Here is a 10,409-nt window from a genome sequence, read left to right as displayed (position 1 = left end):
GGAGGGTCAGCGCCGAGGGAGGGAGCGCTGCGCGGTCGGAGGGTCAGTGTTGAGGGCGGGAGAGCTTGGAGCACTGATGGGGTTGTTGGTGCTGTGCTATCGGGGAATCAGTGTCAAGCAAGGGAGCGCTTGGAGAGCTGTTGGGGGAAGGATCCTCAGCACTGAGGGAGGGAGCGCTGTCGAGGGGTGAGGGGGTGGGGTTGGTTAGTCCCATACAACTGCAACATAACTTGCCAATTTTTATACTCGATGGCCTGAGTGCTGAAGGTAAGCATGCGATCCGCCTAGATCCCTTCGTATGTTGATGCTACTGAGCATTCTGTCATTGTGTGCTTCCCTCCTGTACTGGACCTTCCAAAATGGATCATTTCGTATTCAACTCCATCTGCCATTTCTCCGCCCAAGTCTCTACCTTATCGATACCCTGCTGTATCCTCTGGCAAACCTCCTCACTAGGCACAGGTCCAGGATCTGAAAGGCATGACCCTGAAAATGACAACTGGATAGTTGACGCATTGCAATCACAGACTTAAGTGAAAAAGCAGTTTATTCACGTACATGCAGGAAACAACTCAGAGGCCCTTTGCTGAGTCACAAATAGCAGTGACTTCTAGGCACAAAAATACTGTTACGTACTCCATCCTGGGTAGGGAATCTACCAACTGTAAGCCCCAGTATATTTCTAAATGTGGGTGGCATGGTAGCTCAGCGGTTAGGCACTGCAGTCTCTCAGCCAGGAAACCGCGTTCGATTCCAACTTTGGGCAGCTGTGTCTGTGTGGGAGTTTGCACATTCTGTCTGTGTCTGCGTCTGCGTGGGTTTCGTCCGGGGGCTCCGGTTTCCTCCCACAGTCCAAAGATGTGCAGACTAGGGGTGGATTGGCCAGGCTAAATTGCCCCGTAGTGCCCAGGGATGTGTGGGTTAGGGTGGGATTGGCCGTGCTAAATTGTCCTGTAGTGCCCAGGGATGTGCGGGTTAGGGTGGATTGGCCGTGCTAAATTGTCCCGTAGTGCTCAGGGATGTGCGGGTTAGGGTGGAATGGCCGTGCTAAATTGTCCCGTAGTGCCCAGGGATGTGTAGGTTAGGTGGATTAGACATGGGGAATGCAGGGTGATAGGGGATGGACGTGGGTCTGGGTGTGTACGGATGGGCTGAATGGCCTGCTTCCACACCAGAGGGATTCTATGATATGTGTCTCTGGCCACACAGCAATGTGGTTGACTCTTAACTGCTCTCTGGGCAATTAGGGATGGGCAATAAAGCCAGAGATACTAACATCCCATGACCGAATTTAAAAAAAAACAAATAATCTTAAAAATACAAATTTGCAGTTCAGCATAATAAACCTATTCAAACGGGCCCTAAATACAATGGAAAGTTAACCCATTTTCCTAACAGTATTGCATGGCAGTGTAAATGCTTAACTTTCTAATTAGTTGCACTAAATGTCATATAATGCCTTAGTCGATCAGAAGATCCAAGTCCAACTGATCCCCTGACCTCAGGGATCTGGATTGAGAGTTAACCACTTGTCAGTATGTTGGCAAGATCCATCAGGGATCTGAGGGATTACCCAAAAGTACTTGCAGACAACATGCCCCCTCCCCACCTGTCTTTAGGAGTCCTACAAGCTTAATTACACCTTTCGCTAAACAAATCACAGGCTCAGAGCCTGTTTCACCTTTGTGGCTGGCCAGAGAAATGTCAGGAAGCACTTCTACATGCAAAGAGAACCCAGGTAATGTTCTGGGGACATGGGTTCGAATCTTGCATGGCAGATGGTGGAATTTGAATTCAATAAGATATCTGGAATAAGAATCTACTGGTTACCATGAAACTATTGTCAATTGTTGGAAGAAAAACCTTCTGGTGCAAAGCCCTTTAGGAAAGGAAACTACTATCCTTACCTAGTCTGGCCTACATGTGACTCCAGACCCCACAGCAATCTGGTTGAATCTTAACTGCCCTCTGGGCAATTACGGATGGGTAAAAGGTATTCTTTGTATCTTCCATTTCCTACATTCAGAGACAACTGAGCAACTGTGTGTGTGTGTGTGTGTGTCTGGCAAGAAAGAGAGGGAGGAGGAGACAGTGAGTGAGAGAGAGGGGAGTGTAACTGGGTAACACTGAATATGTGTGTCAACATCAGGAAGGATTTTGATTTATAGCAGCTTTTGTTACCCGTTCCTTTGTCTATCCAACTGCTGTTTTCTCTCTCTCTCTGCTCGGTATCTCCACCACCCCTCCCCAATTCATAGGAGAGATTATACAAATTGGACCCGTCTTCTCCAGAATTGAGAAGGTTAAGGGGATGATCTGATCAAAGTCTTTAAGATATTAAGAGGAAAAGACAGGGTCAATAAACTACTTCTGCTGGTTGGGGATTCTAGAATGAGGGAGCATAGTCTGAGAATTAGAGCCATATCATTCAGGACAGATATTAGGAAGCACAAAGGGGTGGCATTGCTGCCTCAGAGTGTCTGGGACTCGGGTCTGGTTCCAACTTTGGGTGACTGTCTGTGTGGAGTTTGCAAGTCTCCTCCCTGTCTGCATGGGTTTCCTCCCACAGTCCAAAGATAAGCAGGTTAGGGTAGATTGGCTATGTTAAATTGCCCACACTGTCCAGGGATGTGCAGGCTAGGTGGATTAGCCATGGTGAAAATGCAAAGTTACAAGGATGGGGTGGGTCTGGGTGGGATGCTCTTCAGAGGGTCAGTGTGGATGCGATGGGTCTTGCACACTGTAGGGTTTCATTGAACGGTAAGTGAGGTTTCAGGGCCGAATTGTCTACTCCTGCTCCTATGAGAGAGACGGAGTGAGTGAGTTCTGTAGCTGAGTGAAAAGGGGCATGTCGTGACAGGACCCTGATCCGTGGGTGATGGTCATAAAGGAGATGTCCATGATTGAAAATGATTGAACTTGATGTCCTGAGTCGCAAAGCAGGAGTCCAGCCAATTGAGGGAAAACTCAAAACTGTGCGCGGGAAAGGAAGTAGGTGGCGGCTTTCTTCTTTGTGGCTGGTAAGGGAGGGAGGGAGGGGTAGGCAAGAAAGGCCGAATATCCTCCGCCCGCGATTGCAGGCACAGAGTTGTAACACCTGGGCCTCCGAGGGCAGGGGGCGATGGCGCCATCAGTATCCCGCCGTGCCCCGCGACCCTGCAAGTCCCCTATCTCATTCCATTGTCCGTGGGAGGGGAAGGATTTCATTGGGCGAGAGGGCGGGAGGGTGTGGCTGATACGCGGGCTGACCAATCAGAGCCCAGTCCTTGTCTGCCGCTCCTCCTCCTCGCATGATACCGCCCTCCTGCGCACAACATGCATGCGCAGTCTCATCCTACCCCGCCCCCTTCACTACCTTTCTCTCTGAATGGCCAGGACGCGAATCCGACTCGCCCACCTCTACTGACGGACGGGTGTTTTGACCAATCCAAGAAGAGTGCATTGCGTCACAAGGGATTGACGCACCCCGAGGGGCGGGGTGAACATCGGTTTTCCGCATACCCTCCGCCCAATTCGACAACCAGGCTCGCACCGATTGGCCACTTTCCAAAGGAGACACACCCAGTGTGTCCGATCGACGGTAGCGGTATCCAATCAGAATTGTCAGAAGGCAGGGACAGTAAAAGGGAAGGCCCTACGCCAACAACGGCGGCCAGCTCCTAGTCCGATTGGACAGACCTGGAAGATCGGCGGACACGACATCGAATCGCGGAAGGTCAGTATAAGTGCGTCTGAGGTGACGCCTTCGGCATTGCCTCGCTCACACTACCCTCTCCGGTTGGCCCGAACGGGGGTGATCGACGGGAGAAACGTCCAATCGACGAGGTTCGCCTGACGTCATAGAGGCAGGCGTCAATTTCTTATCTGCATAGCTAACCACCCGCCCTAAAGGCTGATCGACGGGCGGACCGTCCAATCGACAAAGTGGCAGCGCCCGATGTTTGCATACCACCGACCCGATTCGTCCAGAAGCGGAAAGCGACCCGCCCTCCCGGGTTGATCGACGGCCGACGCCTCCAATCGCAAGACAGTGGCTTACGTCAGTGGAACGAATGACGCGATAGCCCCGCCCGCTCATTTGAATCAAAACTGTCCCTTCCCCCTCCCCCACCCCTCGACGGCGGGAAGCAGCCTCCCCTCTCCTTTATTATTTTTTTTAAAGGGGAAGTTTGAGTCGGGGGAATAAAAGTCGGAGGTAGATAAAAAGAAACAAACGCCATGGCGGAGGAAGAGGAGGAGGAAGAATCGGCGCTTCGGGCCGAAGTGGAGAGGCTGAGCGCCGAGCTCGCCGAGACCAGCGAGCAGAAGGTGCAGGCAGCCCGCTACGGCCTGGCGGTGCTGGAGGAGCGGCGAGGCCTACAGCAACGCCTCACCGAGCTGGAGTCGGAGCACGAAGCCACCATCCAGGAGCTGGAGCGGCTCAAGGAGGTGAGGGGACGGTACGGCGGATTCCTATTGGCCGGCGGCCCTCCACCGCCCGTACTTTCCATTGGTCTGAATCCCACGATGGGGGGGGGGTTGCGGCGGCTCTCCAATCATCCTAGACCCCGCCTTGTTGCTCCCGTCGATCAAATACTGGGCGCGGCCGATTGGTTCGCGCCCAACGGACACCTGTTGTCAATCATCATTCATCCCGCCCACCCACGTGGGCAGTGTGAGCAAACCGTCCAATCGCCTGGACCGTAGCGCCTAGAGCGGCTAACCATTGGGTGGAGCCGTCTGTCCACCTGCCCCGCCCCAATCAACGTCGCTCGGGGGGCGGTGACATAAGCGCCCATTCACCTAGCGATTTGTGCCAAAAGGCGGCCTCTCATTGGCCCGAGCCGCCTGTCAAGGTTTTGACACGACCGTCGAATCACGTGGCGATTTAGTGCCAAAGGTGACCTTCCATTGGGTAGACCTGCCTGTCAATCAGCGCGCAGGCGGGCTGTCAAGTGCATCCAATCACCTGGAGGGAAGTGTCAGCTCCGGACTCCCATTGGCCCGGCCCAGCGCGGATTGGTTGAACGGCCGGTGGGGCGGGAAATTTGAATGGGGTCTGGTCCATGACTGTGGGCGCCAAGGGCTTTTTGGGGAGGCAAGCACAGGAGGATCCCATTGGCAACAAGTTTTGGACTCATGCGCCTATTCGTACACCGGAACAGGAGGAGCCCCTTCGGCCCTTCTCCTCCAGCCTGTTGCATCGGGAAAGGAGGCCATTCGGACCCATCTCCCTTGAGCCTGTTACAGGTGAACTTTGGTTTCACCAACGTCCCGCACCGTTGGAGCTAGACTCCCCAACTTTTAGATGACGTCCCCGCCTTGGAATAAAGACCTACTTCCAATTGCCTTCCTTGTCACTTGCTGCCTCTGCGTACTAACCTTTTTGCAATTCGGGAACTGGATCTCCCAGATCCCTCTGCACCGCTGCTTTCTCTCTCCAGTTAGGACAATGGCTTCCTTTCCAATGTTTCCTGCCAAAGTGGACAGCGTGGCGGCCCAGTGGTTAGCACTGCCGTCTCACAGCGCCAGGGACCCGGGTTCAATTCCAGCCTCAGGCGACTGTCTGTGTGGAGTGCTCCCCGTGTCTGCCTGGGTTTCCTCCTGGTGCTAAAGATGCGCTGGTTAGGTGGATTGGCCATGCTAAATTGCCCATAGTGTCTAGGGTCGGAAATGGAGGGATAGGGTAGGGAGGTGGGCCTGGGTCGGATGCCCTTCAGAGGATTGGTGTGGACTCAATGGGCTGAATAGCCTGCTTCCACATTGTAGGGATTCGATGATTCTATGACGATATCTCACTTTCCCAAGTTATATTCCATCTGCCAGATCTTTGCCCATCCATTCAACTAAGTCATGTCCCTGTTATTGTCTCCTTATCTCTCACTGAAAACTTGTTTTCTTACCTTTCTTGGGCATCATCTGCAGACTGATTGGTTTGTTGTTGTCACATGTACCGAGATACAGTGAAAAGTATTGTTTTGCATGCTATACAGGCAGATTGTACCATACAAAAATGCATCACAGAGTGCAGACTATAGCGTTACAGTGACAGAGAAGGTGCAGAGAGAGATCAGTATTGACATTTGAAAGGTCCATTCAAAAGTCTGATAACAGCGGGGGAAAAGCTGTTCTTAAATCTATTTGAACGTGTCTTCAAACCTTTATATCTTCCGCTTGACGGCAGGGGTGGAAGAGAGTATAACCAGGTTTGGAGGGGTCTTTGATGTTGGTTGCTTTCCCAAGGCAGCGGGAGGTATCGGTGGAGTCAATGGTTGGAAGGCTGGTTTGTGTGATGGACTGGGCTGTGTTCATGACCCTCTGTAGTTTCTTGTGAACTTGGACAGAGCAGTCACCCTACCACACGGATGCATCCAGATGGGATGCTTTCTGTGGTGCACCGATTAAAAATTGGTAACAGTTCTTGTGGAGAGGCAGAATTTCCTTAGTCTCCTGAGGAAGTAGAGACGTGGCTACAACAGCCTTGGTCCCTTCTTCTAAGTCACATCCAGAAACTCGGATGAGAGAAATGCAGGACTGGCAGCTCAATGTTGCAGGGTTGAGATGTTTCAGGCGACATAGAGAGTGATGTAAAAGGATTGGGGGAGTTGCCTTACTGATTAAGGAGAGTGTAAGAGCCACACTAAGAGGGGACATCTTGGAGCGCTTATCCAGCGAGATCTTATGGGTAGAACTCTGGAATAAGAAAGATGGTAGTATCCCAATGATGGGGTTATAGGAAGGATATTATTAAGTTGGAGAACGTTCAGAAGAGGTTTACTAGAATGTTGCCGGGTATGGAAGGTTTAAGTTATAAAGGAAAAGTGGGACCTTTTTCACTGGAGCGTAGGAGGTTGAGAGGCGAGTTTATAAAATAATGAGGGGTATAGATAGCGTTTTTGAGAAGATTTGTAGCTCGGGTTGTAGATGAGATTGTAGACTTGCTCATCAAGCCGGTGGGTTTGATTACAGACGTTTCATCACCGTGCTAGGTAATATTGTCAACGCGCCTCCAGTGAACCATTGGTGTTCTGTCCTGCTTGTTATTTATATGCCTCGGTTTACTGGGTGGCTGGTATTATTTCTGGTTTTGTTTCTCAATGGTTTGTACACAGGGTCCAATTCAATGTATTTGTAGATGGAGATGCGGTCGGAATAGCAGGCCTCCAGGAATTCCCTGGCGTGTCTCTGTTTGGCGTGTGCGATTATTGATGTGTCGTCCCAAGTCGAATTCGCGACCCTCGTTGTCCGTGTGTAGAGAGACAAGTGAGAGTTGGTCGTATATCTTGGCGGCTAGTTGGTGTATTTGTGTATCTGTATTATCAGTTTTCTTCCAGTTTGGCCTATGTAGTGTTTCTCACAGTCCTTGCATGATATTTTGTATAGATAGAGTTAATGGTAGGTGTCTTTTCCCTAGAGTGGCGAATTTCAAGCCTAGGGGGCATGTTTTTACGGTGAGAGGAGAAAAAGACATAAGGGACAAATTATTTACACAGAGGGTGCTTCGCATGTGGAATGAACTTCCAGTGGAAGTGGTGGATGTGGGTACAGTTACAACGTTTAGAAGACATTTGGATAAGTACATGGATAGGAAAGGTTTGGAAGGATATGGGCCAGGAGCAGGCAGGTGTGCGACTAGGTTAGTTTGGGATGATGGTCGGCATGGATTGGTTGGGCCGAAGGGGCTGTTTCCGTGCTGTATGACTCTTGGTGGCCTAACCAAAGTCTTATAGAGCTGCAACATGACCTGCCAATGTTTATTCTCAATGCCCCGACCGCTGAAGGTAAGCAAGCCATATGCCTTCTTTTCCACCTTATCCACTTGTGTTTCCACTTTCAAGGAGCTATAGGCTTGCACCCCTAGATCCCTCTGTCTGTCGACGCTCCTGCTGTTTACTGTCCACTTTCCTCCTCTTGCATTTGACCTCCCAAAATGCATCACCTCACACTTTTGTCCAGATTAAACTCCATCTGCTGTTTCTCCGCCCAATTTTCCAGCTGATCTCTACCCTGCTGTATCCCTTGACCGCCTTCCCCACGATCCACAACTCCCCCAATTTTCACGTTAGCTGCAAACCTACGAATCAGGCCCCCACATTTCCATTCACGCGATTCAAGTATATTATAAACCAGACACCCGACATCAGCTCCCCCGCCGCGTAAATCGACATGACCCAGAACATCAACGCATCCCTCTTTCATCTTGCCATCATCCCTGTCCTTCTCCTTTGGTGAATACTGACGCAAAGTGCCCATTAAGGACCTCACCCACTTCCTATCTCCGTGCACAAACTCCCTCCTTTGTCCTTGAGTGGACCTATCCTTTCCTAGTTACCTTGCTCTTAACGTATGTATAAAATGCCTTGGCGTTCTCCTTAATCCAACTTGATTAGGACATTTCATTGCTCCTTTTAGCCCTCCTGCTTCTTTTATATTCGTTAAGGGCCTTGTCCAATTTCAGTTTCCTGAGCTGCCTTTTTCTTTTTGATTTAAACTTTCAATACCTCCTCGGTCACACGTGGTTCCCGAATCTTGCCATCCCCTTTTCTTTCCTCCTCACAGGGACGTGCTGCTTCCTGAACTCTGGCCTTTCAAAGATTCCCACATGTCAGATGTGGATTCACTCTCAAATCGCTGCTGCTAATCAAATTTCTCCAGTTGCTGCCTCATACTGTTGCGATCAGCCCTCAGGGGTGCAGGTTCATAGTTCCTTGAAAGTGGAGTCGCAGGTAGACAGGGCGGTGAAGAAGGGGTTTGGTTCGCTTGCCTTTATTGGTCGGTGCATTGAGTGTAGGAGTCGGGAGGGTCATGTTGCGGCTGTATTGGTGAGGCCACGTTTGGAATACTGCGTTCAATTCTGGTCTCCCTGCTGTAGGAAAGATGTTGTGAACGGGCTCAGAAGGGTTTGAGTGATAGGGAGGGGCTGAATAGGGTGGGGCTATCTTCCCTGGAGCATCAGAGGCCGAGGTGGTGACCTTGTGGAGGTTTATAAAATCACGAGGGGGATGGATACAGTGAATAGGCAAGGTCTTTCTCCCCAGGATAGCGGAGTCTAAAACTACACGGGCATGGGTTTAAGGTGAGGAGGGAATGATTTAAAAGGGGCCCGAGGGGCAAGGAAGTGGTGGAGGCTGGTACAATGACAACATTTAACAGACATCTGGACGGTTACATGGATAGGAAGGGTTTAGAGGGATATTGGCCAAATGCTGGTAAATGGGACTAGATTTATTTAGGATATATGGTCAACATGGACAAGTTGGACCGAAGGGTCTGTTCCCGTGCTCTATGACTCTGACTATCTTAAAACTTACAGAATTATGATCACTGTTCCCAAAATACTCCCTCCTTGAAACTTCAATCACACTTTAAATCACTCTCCTCTCACCTTGAAATCGTGTCCCCGAGTCTTGAAATCTCCCATCCTAGGGAGAAGAAAGCTACCATGAACTCTATCTATACCTCCCATTATTTTATAAACCTCTATCAGGTCGCCTCTCAACCTCCTATGCTCCAGTGAAGAAAATCCCAGCATCTCCTGAGAATTCAAACCCTCTATTCCGGGCAACATCCTGGTAAATCTCATATGAACCCTCTCCATCTTAATAATATGCTTCCTACAACTGGGCCTCCGACAGCTCCCGCTCCCTCAGCGCCGACCCTCCGACAGCGCCTGCTCCCTCGGCACTGAACCTCCAGCAGCGCCCGCTCCCTCGGCACCCACCCTCCGACGCTGCCCGCTCCCTTGGCGCTGACCCTATGCCAGTGCAACTTCAAGAGGGATTCTATCCATTTGTCGATGAGATGGAGGGTTGAGGGCAGAATAGGGACTGGGGGAGTCACTGTCCCAGACAGCAAGCCCCCGTCTCCCTCTGCGTGGTCTATGATACTGTCATCTCTGGGTGTCCCTCCCACCCACAAAGTGGGGGGTGTGTGGGGTGGAGGAGCTGCAGTGGTTCAAGAAGGTGGCACACCACCTTCTCAAGGGGGCAACTAGGGACGGGCGAAAAGTGCTGTTCCCAGCTGGTGATTCCTATCCCTTGGACCGTTAGTATCATGTGGATGGCTGAGGTGGTAGTGTGAAGAGTGTGTGCAATACATGGCGTGGGTGTTTGGTGTCTACAGGGTGCTGAAACCCGTCAAGGTGACAGGGCAGATTGGTACAATCGGGTGCTTCAGGTTGGTCAATGAGGAGCCTTCTGCTCTGGGACTTGGAGGGTCAGCGCCGAGAGAACGGGCGCCGTCGGAGGGTCAGGGCCGAGGGAGCGGGCGCCGTCGGAGGGTCAGGGCCGAGGGAGCGGGCGCCGTCGGAGGGTCAGCGCCGAGGGAGCGGGCGCCGTCGGAGGGTCAGCGCCGAGGGAGCGGGCGCCGTCGGAGGGTCAGCGCCGAGGGAGCGGGCGCCGTCGGAGGGTCAGCGCCGAGGGAGCGGGTGC

General features: G+C 51.6%; 2 protein-coding genes across 2 annotated transcripts in view; one reads left to right on the top strand and one right to left on the bottom strand.

Moving 5' to 3' along the window:
- Positions 1-3,702, bottom strand: part of LOC125487748 (platelet endothelial aggregation receptor 1-like) — a 14,027-nt gene extending 10,325 nt beyond the window's left edge. The window contains exon 1 of the mRNA XM_048619944.1: positions 3,639-3,702. Coding sequence (XP_048475901.1) covers positions 3,639-3,702 — 64 coding nt within the window. The remainder of the gene's footprint in view (positions 1-3,638) is intronic.
- Positions 3,559-10,409, top strand: part of LOC125487725 (protein bicaudal D homolog 2-like) — a 32,199-nt gene continuing 25,348 nt past the window's right edge. The window contains exon 1 of the mRNA XM_048619875.1: positions 3,559-4,428. Coding sequence (XP_048475832.1) covers positions 4,219-4,428 — 210 coding nt within the window. The 5' untranslated portion in view covers positions 3,559-4,218. The remainder of the gene's footprint in view (positions 4,429-10,409) is intronic.

This window comes from Rhincodon typus, chromosome 44 (genome assembly GCF_021869965.1).
Source record: "Rhincodon typus isolate 14 chromosome 44, sRhiTyp1.1, whole genome shotgun sequence".
Taxonomy (NCBI): domain Eukaryota; kingdom Metazoa; phylum Chordata; class Chondrichthyes; order Orectolobiformes; family Rhincodontidae; genus Rhincodon; species Rhincodon typus.
This window is presented reverse-complemented; position numbering and strand designations above follow the sequence as displayed.